At 40.9% G+C, this 17,713-nt stretch overlaps 2 protein-coding genes across 3 annotated transcripts; both read left to right on the top strand.

The window, feature by feature from the left end:
• Positions 1-1,152: 1,152 nt before the first annotated feature.
• On the top strand, positions 1,153-1,728 carry LOC133901031 (secreted RxLR effector protein 161-like). Its single transcript, XM_062342324.1, has 2 exons — positions 1,153-1,376; positions 1,488-1,728. Exons 1-2 carry the CDS (start codon positions 1,153-1,155, stop codon positions 1,726-1,728), a joined length of 465 nt encoding a protein of 154 aa, XP_062198308.1.
• Positions 1,729-16,184: 14,456 nt separating this feature from the next.
• Positions 16,185-17,252, top strand: LOC133900626 (barwin-like). 2 transcript variants are annotated; one of them, XM_062341823.1, is made up of 3 exons: positions 16,185-16,296; positions 16,441-16,715; positions 16,940-17,252. In XM_062341823.1, the coding sequence occupies exons 2-3, from the start codon at positions 16,443-16,445 to the stop codon at positions 17,105-17,107; spliced, it is 441 nt and encodes a 146-aa protein (XP_062197807.1). In that variant the 5' UTR covers positions 16,185-16,296; positions 16,441-16,442; the 3' UTR covers positions 17,108-17,252. The 2 variants fall into 2 exon arrangements, with proteins under 2 accessions (XP_062197807.1, XP_062197806.1); XM_062341822.1 differs by having other exon boundaries at positions 16,431-16,715.
• The last annotated feature ends 461 nt before the right edge of the window (positions 17,253-17,713 follow it).

The following is a 17,713-nucleotide window of genomic DNA, read 5'->3' as shown; positions in this document are numbered from 1 at the left end:
AATGTGAGCTCAACTCCAGCTGATCCTAGCGTTTTTACAGCGCACTACCTATATGAGGATGTTCCAGTTCAGAATACTGACAACACGAGCAAAGGGCAATAGCAAAACATAGCTTCTGCTGGCGTGCCAAGCGGGCTATAGTACTCCGTTGGTGTGTCGGCTAGGCTTCAGTAGTAGGCATCACTAGCAGCGCCAACACCTCCGACTGTGCATTCATTCACTCCACCCACTGGAGAATCCCGAGATATGGAGGGAAATCAACTCCGGTACAGGATGGTTGGGAGCATCTACAACAACACTGAACCAATGCATTTGTCGAATGAACTTGCCTCTGAAACTAAAGAACAAGTGTACATGTACCTTGTGGCCTCCGAGGAACCATGGACTGTTGATCAAGCACTCAGTGAAGGAGTTTGGAAGCAGGCCATGGAAGAGGAATTGAAATCCATCGAGGACAACAAAACCTGGGAACTAGCTGCACTTCCATAGGGACACAAAGCCATCAATCTAAAATGGATTTTCAAACTGAAGAAAGATCCTGATGGAAATGTAATCAAACACAAGGCCAAATTTGTGGCTAAAGGGTATGCTTAGCGTCAAGGATTGGACTTTGAAGAAGTTTTTGCACCTGTGGTGTGTATGGAGTCGGTGAGAGTACCGATAGCTGTGGCAGCACATGGTGGCCATCAAGTACACCATATGGATGTGAAATTGGTGTTCCTAAATGGAGATTTGGCTGAAGAAGTATATGTACAGCAACCACCAGGCTTTGTCAACCAAAGTCATTAGAATTCAGTGCTTAAACTGAAGAAAGCATTGTATGTGCTTCGTCAGGCACCTCGTGTATGGAATTCAAAATTGGATGCATCTCTGTACCCACTTGGTTTTGTTCTTAGTCCAACCGAACATGCCATTTACAGAAGTGAGAAGGCTGGTAAGATTATGCTAATTGGTGTATATGTGGATGACCTTACCATTACAAGGTCAGATACCTGAAGCATTGCAGAGTTCAAAGAAGAGATGTGTTCAATATTCAAAATGAGTGACTTGGGCTTGTTGAGTTTCTACCTGGGAATTGAGGTGAAATAGGAAGCAAATGAGATCACCTTATGCAAGAGTAGTTATGCAAAGAAAATATTGCAAATAGCCGGGATGTCAATGTGTAATCCTTCAGCAACTCCAATAGAGGCAAAGATGAAGCTGACAAAGGAAGACAGTGGCTCATTTGTCGATCCCACAGAATATAGAAGCATTGTTGGGAGTTTGAGATACCTGGTGAATATAAGGCCGAATATAGCCTATGTTGTTGGAGTTGTAAGCCGATATATGGAGAAGCTCACTGATCAACATAAAGCAGAAGTCAAACAAATTCTAAGGTTTGTTCAAGGTACTATCAAATACGGCTACATATTCAGAAAAGGTAGCTAAGAGGGTTTGGATCTTGTGGGATATAGTGATAGTGATCTGGTTGATGATTTGGATAATAGAAAGAGCACTGGTGGGTGTGTGTTCTTGCTTGAAGGAAACATGATTACTTGGAATTCACAAAAACAGGAGATAGTTGCCTTGTCGTCCTGTGAGGCTAAGTATATGGTTGCTGCAATGGCAGCTTGTCAAGGGATATGGCTGTTATGGCTCATTGCAGATTTACTTGGCAAGAATCATGGCTTGAAGGTGAACAACATGTCCACAATTGAGCTAAGTCAAAATCATGTGCACCACGGCTGAACCAAGCACATTGATAGAAAATTCCACTTCATCCGAGATTGCATCACTGAAGGAAAGATGATGACGGAGCATGAAGGCACTGATGGTCAGTTGGTTGATATTATCACAAAGCCACTTGGGCGTGTTAAGATCGTCAAGATGAAACAGCAGCTGGGCATCAAGGAGATTTCAGAAATTTCAGCACCACATGTCTAAGGTGGTGATTTGTTGTGTAGCTATGTCCTAGGGTGTGTAGGTGTGCGTGTGTCTAATCATGTATGTGCCTTCGTGGCTGAGTATGCGTGCGTGCGTGCATCCAACAATCTCGATCAAGTGGTTGAGCTCCAGCAAACGGGGAAAGACGAAGTTCACTTGTGCAGACCGAGAGAGGAGGAGATGGCGTGCGTTGTGGCCGGCGAATTTGGTTCATATTTGTGTAAACGTGTGAGTAGTGGACAAGCCAGAGTGCTCGATAAATAGAAAAAAAAAACAAAAAGAGGGGATCAGTTCATAACCCCCGAAAAAACCCAGCGCAAACTCTATCTGAATACGTTTTCTCTGAACTAGCTGGCTCCACTGTTCATCGGCAGAAACTCTGCTGATTTTCTCCATGCTTCAGCAGAAACGTGCGGCGTGAGCAGCTTGCTGATCAGCGCGGTTCAGCTCCAACACGGCCGGACCGCCTTGTGCGGAACGGCGGGACCGAAGGGGCCAGGCCGCCGGCGGCCAGTGCATCCGGGTACGGACACTACTCCTTGACCAGACTCTTTAGAAACTAGTTTGCTCAAGAAAATAAATTCGGCAAGGCACTCAGTGCCTCAACACCGGTTGACGGCGAACTTCTGCAGGTGACGAACCGTGGGACGGGGCGGAGATCACGGCGAGGATCGTGGACCAGTGCAGCAGTGGCGGGCCGGACCTGGACTACGACACGGCGTTCAGCAGGATCGACACCGACGGCCGGGGATTACAGGACGGGCACCTCACCGTCAACCACCAGTTCGTGAGCTGCTGAGTCATGAACTGTAATATAATATAAGCCGTCATGTGTGGTGCTAGTAACAAATTCATGATGCTACTAGATAAATGAAACACATCCGAATAAAGTGAACTTTCATGTTTCCATGTTCAGTGTGTTCCCGAAGAAAAGGTTTCCATGTTGTTTCCGATCTTTCACCTTTTAACACGTCAAACCAGATTCTTCACTTTTTAGTTGATCTATCAGTAAACAAAATGATCTTACACTATTATAGTAGGAATCATCTCTGCCCCTTTATTATTATTGGTTATTATTACAAACCAACAGTAATATTTAAATTATTATTGTGATTCGTAAAAGATGTATATAAAAAGACATGTCTTTAATAACCAACAGTGCTAATTATTCTCACTACTAGTTTGTATTTTAAATCGGTATTAATAATTCTTTTATAAATAGAACACGTCTCTCTCAGCCATCCACATCTCATTTCGCTCTTTTGAAGCTACTCCCGATGGGTAGTGATGGTCGAAGTGGAGCGGTAGTCATCGTCTCCACTGCGAATGCTTCTACCCCTTATGACAAGCTTCAACGCGTCCTTTGAGCCGTAGCCACCTTGTGTTTGTCGAGCCCACCGTTCACCGAGCTCCGGGCCGTATCCACCTCACGTTTGCCGAGCCCAGCACGTTGCCATGAGTCTTCCCCGTCTCATCTCCTCACCCCGTCTCCTCATCTCCTCTCACCATGTCCATTGCGTCCGTCCACCGTCCTCCGAGCCATAGCCACCTCGCGTTCTCCAACCCACCGTCCACCGAGCTCCGAGTCATAGCCACCTCATGTTCGCCGAGCCCGCAGTCTCCCGAGCCTCCACTATGCCCGTGAATATTGTGTGAAGATGATTGTGTCAATTGATAGATCTAAACGAATGGCAAATATATCCGCTTCAAGCTAAGTTTGAGTGTTAAAGATTATATTTTTGCCATTCATTTAGACTTATTATTGTTACTCGAATAGTATTGTCACTCAGCTAGCGCAAGATGTATAATGAATGGTGCATAGCTGTTGTATCAGGAGCTCTTTGACTTTGAACGTCAGAAGAGCTCTTGGTACAACATCCGTTCCTATTTGTAGATTTAAATCTAAATGCTCTACCACTGACATTTCGGTACGAGGACTTCTATCTTAATTATGGATTACCACTACCATTAATTTACTGCTGGTTTGAAAATCAACAGTGATGTTAATTTTAAACAGATAGTGATGATATTTTCTATAATAATGATATATTCTGGCAAACATATATGAGACTGTTAAGCATATCTATAGGTGTTAGGTGCATGCTCTAGCTCTACAACATAGCTGCCCACTGTCCTGCATACAAGTGTCCTACTTTGGAACGTGGAAATGCCAGCTACATGTACAACACTCAGCTATCAGGGGGTTTAGGAGCTGTTTAGTTCTCGTCCTTAAAAAGTTAAATTAAAATTTGATCATATTAGAATTAGGATCATATCAAAATTATATTCAATAGTGTTTGTTTGAGGTCGAACCAAAATTTTGGATCTGGCTAAATTTTAGCCTTATTCAAATAGAAGCCAAACTTTCCAGACGAAGCCAAATTTTGACTTACCTTCTTAAAGATCAGAACCAAACAGCCTGTAGAAAATTTTGACTTAATTTCTTGAAGGAAAGAACCAAACAGCCTGTAGAAGCCTCTCGTTCTCTGTCTTGCTCCCCGCTCCTCCACATATCTCGGATAAATATCCTATCAAAGCACCACCCCTTCGGCGAAATCGTAAAAACACGAATACAAGTCCAGAAATTTTGAAATAATTCTCAGAAAATATCACACATGCAGGTGGAGTAGATTATCTCATATATACTTGCGCATATAAAATTTTGAGATGAAACTCAATATCGTTTCTAGGATGACAAACAGCTACATTATAGTGATGAAATAGTACGAACAGTATTCATTCCAAACAGGATATAGATTCTGTTCAACCAAGTAATTATTGCGTTGGAATTCTAAGCCATGGCGTGCGTACGTGTTTGGCGCTTCATTCGAGTCCGCAGAGTGCAGATGCTTCCGATCCACATGTGTCTCACGGGTCAGGATTTTTTTTATTTTAATTTTTTTTAAACTAATATTTTATTAATAGCACGAGGAGAACTAAATTTACATGAAGTAGCCCTTTTTATCACGTCAAATTTCTTGACATGACTTCCTAACTTGGTCACGCTAAATTTCTTAGCGTGACTCCCAACTTGATCACGTCATATAAATTGGCGTGACTAAGTTAGGGAGTCACGTTAAAAAATTTGGCGTGACAAAAGAGACTACTTCCTGTAAATTTAGTTTTCCTCGTACTATTAATAAAATATTAGTTTAAAAAAGTTAAAATAAAAAAAATTCCGCGCCTTTAAGTAGCGTTTTCATACGTGCTCGTGCTACAGTATGAGATATTCTCTTTTAAGACAGACGTGTGAGTATGAGTATAGATTATAGGTGTTAGCTTGCGATTAAAAGAGTCTGTATAATTGAGTACGTGTGTATGATATAAATCTATATGTAAGTTTAAATGCTATAACCTATATTTGGTGAGGCTACTTAAAAAAAGTCAATGTTAAAACAGAATGTCGACCGAGAAGCTTTGTTGAATAATAGATAAGGGGCCAACGACTATGTTCGAGCGAGGAAGCCGTGTCCAGAAGGCTCGGTTATGGCATACGTGTTCAATGTAAGGATTAATATTTCACTGAAGTTTGACAAAATTTTACGAATTCAGAGCAAAACGAAATATCTAATTTTAATTTTTTTTTTACTAACATGTGGATCCACAGAGCAGATGACAAAAAATAACAAAAAATTTACCAATAAAAAAATTATAAAATAAAATTGAAATCCGTGTTCAACATATTTGAGTTGTACCAATCAGTTAAAGCAAAAACTTGGATGGTTATGAATGGTTAGCATCGCGGAATCACACTTGAACACAATTCATCTAGTGTTGTGGTATAAGGTGTGACTGAACTCGGCGAAAACTTCTTACTTCCACGGATAGAATCAGGCAGCTTCGAGATGGTTCACGATTGAGCTGAACTGCTCAAGTGAAGCCACGATGCACGTTGATTGCCACGTGAACCCTCCACGAAAGGGGGCATTATGATACCAAGTGAACTGGGGATAAGCAATTAGCCTGCTGCAATACTGCACATCTCTGACGAACCATAGTTTCGTGTTTTACATACAATATAAGTATATACTCCTTTTGATTATAAATATTTATCGTTTTGACTATAATTCAATTAAACTTTAAAATTTTGATAGTCAATAGCTTCCAAAATATTTAGTTTTGAAACATAGATTTTTTTTAAAATACTTTTATAATATTATATTTTTTATAGATATTATAACTATATTCTAATAATAAATAATAGTCAAAATTACACATCAAAGATCGTAAAAAATTAAAAACGTAATGTAATTTTACTGGAGAGAGTATCTTCTTTAGATTACTTGTGCGGGTTTTTATGAGAAAAAGAATCTTAGTAAAGCGAACAACCTCGATCATGTACGTGCTAGCAAAAGATATCTAAGATTGTCAAGCACATATCTATAGGTTCTCTATCATTTTTGTGCGCCACGAAAATTCGGTTTGAGTCTACCTCTATGAAATTCTTTTTTTTTTCTTCTATGTATTAATTACTCAAACACCCCTATCTCAAAAAGTCCCGAGTTAACCATAAAAAACCCTAGCAACAGAGAGAGGCGTATGAGGGAGTTCCACCGGCGAGACTATCGGTCCTCCTCGCCTCCGATGGTCTATATGGCATTGGGAGGTGGGGTGGATCACAGTTTCCTCGTTAACTTGGTAGTTTTAGGTCCTGGTGAGTCCATATTAGGGTTTTCTATCAGTGGTGTCGAGGTGGCAGCGACAACATCAACATGGAATAAGTCCATCAGACTCCTTCCCCATTATTGTTCATTTGGATCTAGATTTGGTATTTCAGATCTGGGGCCCCTCTGCATAGGAGTAGGTTCCAGTGCTTTAGCTTTTGGCGGTGGCAGCGATAGGGGTAGCAGTAAGAAAGAGAAGACTCCTCGTCAGCTTGGTAGTTTTAGGTCTTGGTGAGTCTAGGTTAAGGTTTCCTACTGATGGTGTTGAAGTGGCAGCGACTGCATCGATGTGGAATAAGTTCCTCCAACTCGTTCCCGTTATAGTGGTTCTCGCTCTGGTCTCGTTATAGGCATTTGTGTTGAGGAACGGGTTGGCTACGTTAGCCTAAAAATAAAAAAAATTCTACCATATTCACCTAGAAAACCATACAATTAGGAGATCATAGATCTTTACCACTTGACGCGCAGTGCAGTGGAAGAAGAGTTGGAGTAGACCGATCCAACATCGTGCACATCAAACTCCTCGAGCAGCTTCTCGATCAGATCCGCGACCAATCACATATAGGTGGTCACACTCCTTGACTAGCTCCGAGTAAGTGGTCGTGCTTCTCGATCAATTCCTCAAGCAAGTCTATCATGTCCTCGACCAACTCCGAGTAGGTGGTCGTACTTCTTAACCAGCTTTGTGACCACGTAGAGGAAGTAGTCCATCACGTCGACCACCTCATCGACCATGAACAGTGAGCCTTGACCATGTCCTTGATCGCGATGAGAAAGTAGTCGAACCCATCATAGTGTCCTTGTCGCCGATCAGCACCGCAACAATCTCAGTAGTACCTCCACGATATCCACACGTACAGGGATGGAACGTCGTGCATCGGTGTGCTAGCACCGTGCACTTGACTAGGGTTTCGCAGTGAGTTCGGGAAGAGGTGGTGGCAAAATCAACTCATGCTCCCACGGCTCCTGCCTCCTCTTATATAGAATACGCTAATGAGCCTTTAATCATATTAAAATTCATCATGACTCTAAACCATAATGGGCATTCAATCATATTTAATCTCATTCACATATTCAATCTACATACGTGATAGCCTCTAGGCTGTATCACCAACAATCTCCCACTTGCACTAGAGTTGATTCATGTAAGTTTTAAATTCAATCACTTTAAGTGTATGACCCGTTAGGTTCATGTGTAAACGGTCGCTACCTAAAAATTATTTTCGAATTGCAAGTCAATAGCGGTACCTAGCAGAACATGTTATCTTCTAAATGCACACAAAGATAATACTGGTCGAACCTTGATATACTCATGCATCAATACCTTTACCACACGATACCAGTCAAGCTCAAGACAAGATTTGTGCCACCCTTATGATAGCTCGACCAGTCACTCTATCAAGTAGTGAATTCATCATGATTAACTTTTTAATCATATTGGCATGGTCATATACTTTCTCAATCTAACTACCTCGATGGCCCTAGAGATATCTCTCACGTTATCTAGCAGGGGCAAATTCTATCTTGATCGCTCACATCCTACGACATGTTTCATAACATACTCGAAAGCAACATTTATAACTACCTAGTTACAGAGTGGCGTTTGGAAGCACCTAATTGTGTTACTACACATTCTAGAATCGATGACGATCTCAGGTGAAATGATTCTGCATGTACACCTTTCAGACCACAACTGATGGCACTTCATATAACTATCCCAGCAGTGTCTCGAGGTGGGTCTATCTAACACCATGTTCGCTAACATGTGCCCACATTATTGACTTGATATCTCCATATCTATGATCCATGAAACATGATCATCAATTAATACATGTGATGGTTTGTGAATCATCATTGTTCCACATGATGATATGAAACCAAGAACCATTTTAGAATGAAATCAAACAATCAGTCTCATGAACAAGTCACGTACTTATTGATCAATGTCTATAATGATCATTCAAGGAACAGAATAATAAATTACTCGAGACAACACAAACATAGAAGTGATACAATCATCCCCATGATCGCATTTACAACATATCACCAAAACTTTCCTACTTGCACTAGAGCTAGTCACATAGGTATCCAATACTTATTGCTTGATAGTACATCTTCTTTCATGTTGTAGGATAAGACAAGCTAACAGATCTAATCTGATGGGTATCCAATACCCATAACATGTATTTGCATCACTTCTCCATTCAATTCAGAATGATATATCCATGCCAAAGTATATGCTCGAAATTATGGTGGTGCCAATGCTCCCAGTACACGAGCAATAGGTCTGCTATCGACAATAGAGATCCATCAGACTGAACACATTGCAAACCACACATAACTCGGAAACTAATTTTCTAATCCATGTAATCTCCAATACATCTTCAAAAGCAGCTAGTTGTAGAGTAGGCAACGGTTCTTGCATTGAATATTTATAGCTCATCGTTCGATCATTTATATAAAACCAGATTCAACACCATGACTCTTTTGTTGGTTTGAAATCTAGTGTCGATGTAACCATTTACAATGACCTTTTTCTTTCCTCCAAAAACCATGGTCATATCCTCGTTCTTATCCAGTACTAGTGGATGATTTTTTCTGATGACTATGAACAAGACTTGTGATTGATATCAAGATTTTCCTACTCATCAGGTGTCACAACACGCTGAATCTCGCAAAGACTGACGCTACATGAAATTAGCAAGAAACCTTACTTGGAATCCTTCATATTGAACTATTTCAATAACTTGTCAATGTACGTTCTTCGGCTTAATCTCATTAGCCTTTTTCTGGGCATTTTATTTTGGATATCGTGCTCATTAGGTGTTACCACAAACTGATTCTCACAAGTGCCAACACTTTGGCCTCCTTTTATCTATCTATATAGATCTTTATGCCCTATTTATATTGTCTTTCTCATAACTTCATCTTGAAATCATTTCTCAATGAAGATTTGAGAAACTTAATACATTAGATTGTCATCCCGATCAATAATATATCATACGTATTTATGAGATCGGAAACACAAATGGGCTCCCACTAGCCTTGTTGTAAACACAAGGTTCTTGCTCTCTCTCGATGGAGTCAAACTCTTTTGGTCACCTCATCAAAGTGAAAATCCAACTCTGAGATGCTCACCTCAATCCATAGATGGACTTTTGAAGCTTTCATATAGCTTCTTAGTATGTTTAGGATCATCAAAACCTTCAGGCTATATCACATACATGCCCAACTTAGGTTTCTATTAAGAAAAGTCGTTTTGACATCATAATATACATCATAGCTAGGATGATCCCGGTATTCTTTAGCATTGCGACAAGCAATATATTTCATCATAATCAACACTTTGAATTACCAAGAAACTTATCACCACCAATCGTGCTATACAGACGTGAGCATTTCCATCAATGTCTACCCGTTTTTCTTAAAACCCAATTACACTCAATAGTTTTTTATATCATTGGGTGGATCGACCAAGTTCCAAACTTGGTTTTCTCTCTTGGATTATAACTTGAATCTCATGGCTCCAAGCCATTTATCAAAGTATGGCCTCACCATTGCTTCTGTATAGTCCTTGGGCTCATTATTATCCAACAATAATATATCACATTGCACCGTGATAAGGAATATAAACCGTGAATATATCAGGTGCATGACTGACCTTTTTTTGATTGACATGGGGCTGGTGTCTCCATAATAGGTTATGTAACATTTTGCATATCCAGTTGTGGTTCAATAGGAGCTAAAATGCTTTTTGATGATTCCCGAATCTATTCGAGTTGCACTGTGCTCCCACTAACTTTCCTTGAGAGAAACTCTTTCTCCAGAAAGACACCATTTCAGTGACAAACACTTTACCTTCTCCATGGTTATAAAAATAGTATCCTTTGGTTTCCCTAGGATACTCCACAAAGAAGCATTTATCTAATTTGGAAGTGAGCTTATCGAATGTCAAACATTATACATAGGCTTCACAACCCCATATCTTAAGGAAAGACAACACGGGACACTTCCTGGCCTACATCTCATATGGCATATCCTTCATAGACTTATATGGAACCCTATTTAACGTGATAGCTATAATTCTAGAGCGTATTCTAGAAAGAAAATGGAAGATCAAATTGGCTCATCATACACCGAACAATGTCCAACAAAGTATGGTTCGTCCGTTTAGACACCCATTTCATGGAGGCATGTCGTGCGGAGTCAACTATAAAACAATTCCACATTACTTTAGATGACTATAGAATCATGACTCAAGTATTTATCTCCACGATCCAATTGTTGGAATGTAATTATCTTGTCTGTATGATTTTGTACCTTATTCTGAAACTCCTTGAACTTTTTGAATGATTCGGATTTGTACCGAGAACCACTTTTAGCTATAGAGCTCCTCAGCCTACATACATCTATATGTACAAGAACTAATAACTCACTCACCTTTTCTCCTAGACCGGTGAAAACCAACTTAGTCATTTTGCCAAGTAAACAAGATTCAAACATGTCAAATGATTCAAAATCAAATGAATCTTAAAAACCATCTCTATGGGGCTTCTCCATGCATCTCTTATTCATATGACACAAGCAATAATGCCAAATAAAATTGGAGCCAATCAATGTTATAGACTCATATATCCTCAAAATTCATTCACCAACAGATCATGACTGGACCAAGTTGCTAGAAAGCTAAATAACATTTGTCCACAATCTTCTACTTCTAAAGCAAATTTTATGGTCATAGTCAAGTTAAGATCTGAATAACAATTATTTCATTCAAAACTCCGAGTGTAAAAAAGAAGCTACAGTACCAATCGATCAACACAACAACCATTTGCTATATTGCCGATGCATATATCAACTTCACATTTTGCCAAAAACTCAAGTTTGATTCTAGTATCAACAACCTAAGAGTTATAAGAGAAAATAGCAAGATTCAAGTCTATATCATTGGTATCTAGGGCTAGAAGTCATACTTCCTTTCCTTTTCTCGAGAACTTTCAAGTATTCCCAGTTTCCCTTTGAACTATCATCATATGATTATGACTCTTTAAGTGCTATGCCCCACTTTCTAAACATGTACACAAGCGATACTTTCATGATCAAGTATCTTTTAGCCAAGCTTGGTTCTCTACAAAGCAATATGCCCTTCAATCATATTGAAGTCACATTCAATATGAGGCAATGGACATAAAGTGAGTAATCATGGTGTTTCTCATAAATTTCTTGAGTTACAAGATAGCATCTTTGAGCTATTTCATCAGGACAAGAACCTCTAGAACACATCATTTGCATCATTGAGTGAGAACAATTCCCAATTCAAATTCATATCAATCATCACAATTTAATCCAGAATTGTGAGAGGAACTACTTCCAAAATCTAAAAAAAAAAATGCAACACTTCAATACTATGTTTGTGTGTATCCTTCAATAAACAATTTATCAGAAGATACTTTCACTATATATTTTAAAACTGTTTCCCTCCAACACCACACAATGAGACAAGATCCATATTCAACTAAGTTATAGTGAGCTTTGACATCATTGCTAAAAACCTAGTGATATAGGTAAGCAACACTTTATTAATCATATCATATATAACTCTTGTTTGTTGGGTGGTATCTAATGCCTCGGTGTCCAACACCATGCCTCAAGCCCAAAACCGTTTTGATAGCTTGTTAAGTAAACCAACACCATATGTGTAGATATCTGACATCCACTCTAACTGGTTAAGATAAATGATGGCACCCTGCTTTGGTAGATCTACCAAATAATGATCAAAACCTATATAGGTGCAGCTATTGGAAGGGTATCAATTACTCTTAATTTTTTTGAGAAAAGCTATTCTATCATAGTAATAATATCCACCGCATATAAAACATGAAGGAATAGTATGATACGAATATAGATAAATATCACAAGTAATCATATTAACTGTGACATAGTATGACCCCTTCATATGGTAATCTCCATCGCCATGGTCCTGTCCTCCAGGTCATCATGCTCCAAGTCTCCATGATAATGTGCTAGTCTATTATACATAACAGTACTAGATGAATTATATGAGAAAAAGAAGCATCACAAGTCGGCACACAAGCTATTATACAATAACATGATAACCTTTGGCTGCAATTAACCATGATACGCAGACTATGAAAATTACACACATGCATCACAAACCTAATAAGGCCATACCAGTCACAACATTCTAGGCAAAAACGAGTTAAGCGTAGAAACGAATTCTAATGTCATGACGTGGACATGTTATTATAATGATCTACGAGTATACGCTGCGCAACCTCTTGAAAATACATAGATTGTATCTATGAAATCGCTATGAAAATCTCATCGGTTTGATCGTATCAAGCCGATTCTGAGTCATTCACAATGTCTCATTTCCACTATATCAATCATATTAATCATCACGTGAGGTTTTCCAGAAGCGACGACAACACACACAACCTCGATCTGTTGCTCATCCAACCATGCAGTAGTGCGCGATGTTAGCCTTGATTGTGATTCCAGTCGGTAGGGGCAAGTCGCACGCGTGGCCAGGTGCGAGATCGAGCTACTCTTCTAGTCATATGGTTCTATCGACTCACACCTTATCCGACCCCAATTACAACATCCCGTGCAACAACCGATCCATCACATGAACCAATCAAGACTCAATCTTTTACTACCACATATCATCTATATGTGACCGATCCAAATAATAAACTACGCATGTAGGCTCTGATACTACTATCGGGGAACAGGTTGGCTAGTTAGCCTAAAAACAAAAAATTTCTATCGTATTCACACAGGAAACCATACAAGTAGGAGATCATAGATTGTTACCACTTGTCACGTAGTGTAGCAGAAGAAGAGTTAGAGTAGACCGATCCAACATTGTGTATGTCAAACTCCTCGAGCAACTTCTCGATCAGATCTGTGACCAACCCCGCGTAGGTGGTCACGCTCTCAACCAGTTCCTTGAGCAGGTCTCTCACGTCCTTGACCAACTCCAAGCAGGTGATCATACTTCTCGATCAGCTTCATGACCACGTAGAAGAAGTAGTCAATCATGTCGACCACCTCATCAACCATGAACAAGGGAGCCTCAACCACGTCCTCAATCGCGATGAGGAAGTAGTTGAACCCGTCCTGGTGTCCTTGTCGCCGATCAACATCGTAGCAATCACAACAGTGCCTACACGATATCCACACGTATAAGGATGAAACATCATGCGCTGGTGTGCTAGCATCGTGCACTCGACTAGGGTTTCACAGGGAGTTCAGGGAGAGGTGGCGGCCAAGGTTTTGGTGGCGAAATCAACTCATGCGCCTACAGTCCCTGCCTCCTCTTATATAGAGTATGCTAATAGGCCTTTAATCACATTAAAGTCCATCATGACTCTAAACCCTAATGGATATTCAATCATATTAAATCTCATTCACATATCCAATCTGCATACGAGATCGCCTCTAGGGCATATCACCAAAAGTTTGAGGGAGAGTTCATCTGGATCTGGATTTGGTTTTTCAGATTTGAGGAGCCTCTGCATAGGAGTAGGTTCCTGTCCGGTGCTTCAGCTTTCAGCAGTGGTGGCAACAGGGGTAACAGTAAGAACAAGTGGATTAAGGCTACACGGTGGTGTGGCTCTCACCATCGCTGGATCCAAGTGGGGTATGCGGAGCAACAATAGTTGGTCTGCAATCAGCTAAGAACGGGGTATTGCCTCAGCCTATAGGCTTTCAACAGATCTTTTGCCCCGCCCTAAGGGTGTAATCGGATCAGATACGAACGGATATAGCTCATCCTGTATCCTATCTCACATTATTTTAAGTCAGAGTCAGATACGGATTGTATCAGATAATTATTACTTGATCATGTATCCTATCTTATATTTTTTTCTTAGAGTCGGAGTCGAAGCGGATAGTGCTGTAAGCTTTTTGGTTAGTCGGATAGATAGAATTTTTTTGTTTTATTTGCATCCCCATATAGCACGTTAAATAGTATATGGGTGTAATCAAAGTGAGCATAGAGATAGTGATCGCTGAGATGTGAAAATAAGATCATTCGATGTTATATGTTTATAGATGTGTGACAATCTACATATATATTATCATGCTTTTAAGTCAAATCACAATAGGTTTTCTCGTAATAACACGGATAGTATTAAATAGTATCAGAGAACCATTGTTGCATCACATATTTGTTTTTGTAAGCCTTCAGTCGAGTGGACGAGTAAAAAATATATGCCCCGATTTCACTCCTACATCGCCCACCCCTACCTCGGCTCCAATGACTGTTCTCGTAGCCCTATGGGGTGTTTGGTCCAATGCCGGTTTTCTGTGTTATTTATCTTTGGTCCCTTTGTTGAACATTGTACACTGTACTATTTTCCTTGACTAATGAATACTCCCCATAAAAAACAAAGTCTCGAGTTACGAAATTTCTAAGGAATAAACGGACAAACGGACATGCCACCTCAATTTCTGCATATGTACGTACGAAAACTTCATAGGTGCTGGAATTCCAGGCCATGGCACCGTACGTACGTCTCGATCGAGTCTTGTCCTGACGCTTCTCCACACATGAGCTCGTCTCGTGCAGACGTCGCTCGCGCGCGTCCCGTTGCCATCCGACGCACGCAAGCTAGAGAACGACGGTCGCAGTGGCGGCGACTCGGCAGCTTGACAGGAGGGCAAGGGTGGGAGCACTGGATGGATAAGGCCAGGCCGGTGAGACTGGTTTCATGAACGCCGGCGAACTGGACGGGGAAGCTGTGGCGGCAGGCGCGCGGTCTCCGGTCGGGAGAGTAGAAGCGCCGGTAGGATACATACATAATACGTAGGTTTGAGTCACCACTTAATTTATTTTTTTCCTTAACTTAATTAGTGGGTGTAAATTTTTAGTTTTTTTTTGGGTTTTGTGTTGACTCAATGACCCAAAAAGTTTAAAACGTGTATCTCTAAGCGTTAGAATAACGATGACATACGTGGTGGTTAAGAAATGATAATCTAACATGATGCCCGGTAGCTTCAAGGGATAGCCATGACGCGTGTCTCCTGTTACGTTTCTTAAGCGATGGTCCTACTTGTTTAGGCCAACTTCAACCAAAATAGTATCTATATTTTTTACTTCCTGTTACAGTAAAATATCTTTTCCTTCGTACTATATCCCTCTTCAACAAATGTTCCAAATCAACTTTTTCGCAGCTACAGTAATACGGTCGGGATGGAGGAGCCGGCAAATTTGCTACCTACTGTAGCATGTCTCATTACTGTGCACTGAGTATGTACGTGGGTCCGGAGGAGAAGGAGAGTAATAAAAAGTAGGAAATATGGTGTCTGTTGAAGATGAAAAAATAGAAAATATTATAATAGTGTTAGATAATATTATAATAATGTTATATGATATGAATTTTAGAGTTTCTGTTGAAGATGATCTTACCGTAGGAAAAGGACACTTGCGTCCATGAAGATGGAATACTAGCTAGCAGTTATGAGTTGTGAGCCTAGCTTTAATTTGTACCTGGAATTCTTCTGATGTACTTGAAAGAAAATTCCACGTTGTCCGGTACCCGGAGCTCTATATAAGGCTCATCCATAGCTGCGTATCTCCATTGCACTGGAAACCTAGAACACCTCTCATAGATATCGATCGTGACATCATCCACTGCATTCTACACCGATTTGGCATCAGCCACTAGGAGGAGCTCACAAGGTAAGCTCATGGCCACAGTTTGCATGAGCAAACCTTGGCCAAGATCCTAATCCTTCTCTCTATTCTTCGTTGCCATGAACACACATCGATCTCAAATAACCTCTTGATGTGCATGTTCTTGCGACTTCGATCAAATCTCCACAGCCATGGCGGCGATCACCGGGGGACGGGTGCTCGCGGTGGCTGCCCTTCTCTGCGCCATGGTGGCTATGGCTGCGGCGCAGCAGGCGTCCAACGTGCGGGCCACGTACCACTATTACAACCCGGCGCAAAACGGTTGGGATCTGAACCGCGTCAGCGCCTATTGTGCCACGTGGGACGCTAACAAGCCACTGTCGTGGCGCCAGAAGTACGGCTGGACCGCCTTCTGCGGGCCCTCCGGGCCTAAGGGCCAAGCTGCTTGCGGCAAATGCATCCGGGTATACTTGCCTACCTCTCTTAATGCAATTAAGTCAGTAACCAATCCAAAGCTATAAAATAGGGACCTTTTTTTTCTCATCCTTATCTTCTTCTCCTCACTTTCTTCTTCCTTTTTGATACTCAAAAATCGAAAGGAAAGGCTTGAGGACTTGAGCCCCTGATGTCCACTTATAAGTTGCGTGAACCACCTGTCGACGGTGACCTTTTGATCGGTTGTACTCAGGTGACGAACCGTGGGACAGGGGCGGCGATCACGGCGAGGATTGTGGACCAGTGCAGCAACGGCGGGCTGGACCTGGACTTCGAGACGGTGTTCAAGAAGATCGACACCGACGGCCGCGGCTACCAGATGGGCCACCTCAACGTCGACTACCAGTTCGTGAGCTGCTGAGTTCATGAACCGTATGTAATAATAAGTCTTGATGTGCGGTGCGATAGAATAAGATGGACCAAAAGACTGCAACTGTGTGGCCTGAATGATGCTATTGAATTGAATTAAATAAAACCACATCAAAATAAATTGCGTTTTCGATAAATCTTACTTCTGATCTTCCACTTTTAAAAATGCAAAACCTGTTTTTGTACCATTTGCTAGTTGCCTACCCATCAATCAGAATGGAGCCGTTCGTGCATGACGAATTTTTTGGTATACACGATGACCCTAGTTTGGGTTAACCCGGTACACATACGTCACTACCTAGGGTGCAAATTAACTAACCTAAGGGTATTTATTGACCTCTTTAATTCAATCAATAACACTACTTCCTTCAAATTAAACATTTTTTTTGAAAAAATAGTATTATTGATTGAACTAAAAAGTGTCAGTGAATATACTTATATTTACCAATTTGCACCCCTATCGCTACCAACCGTCCCTTTCGGTCCTCATCCGCAACTGGACACACCAAACAAAATAGTTTTTGTTCTTCGCAAAGTGGAAACTCCCCCATACCTCCCAAGGTCGAACAGTTCGTCAATCTTCCACTTCAAACAACTC

The sequence above is a fragment of the Phragmites australis genome, chromosome 19 (assembly GCF_958298935.1).
Source record: "Phragmites australis chromosome 19, lpPhrAust1.1, whole genome shotgun sequence".
NCBI lineage: Eukaryota > Viridiplantae > Streptophyta > Magnoliopsida > Poales > Poaceae > Phragmites > Phragmites australis.
This window is presented reverse-complemented; position numbering and strand designations above follow the sequence as displayed.

Excerpts from the sequence above, each read along its gene's own strand:
- LOC133901031 (XM_062342324.1), top strand. The coding sequence starts at position 1,153 with ATGTCAATGTGTAATCCTTCAGCAACTCCAATAGAGGCAAAGATGAAG. Across the intron at positions 1,377-1,487 it reads GAAGTCAAACAAATTCTAAG|AAAGAGCACTGGTGGGTGTG; the intron begins GTTTGTTCAAGG and ends TTTGGATAATAG.
- LOC133900626 (XM_062341823.1), top strand. The coding sequence starts at position 16,443 with ATGGCGGCGATCACCGGGGGACGGGTGCTCGCGGTGGCTGCCCTTCTC. Across the intron at positions 16,716-16,939 it reads CTTGCGGCAAATGCATCCGG|GTGACGAACCGTGGGACAGG; the intron begins GTATACTTGCCT and ends GGTTGTACTCAG.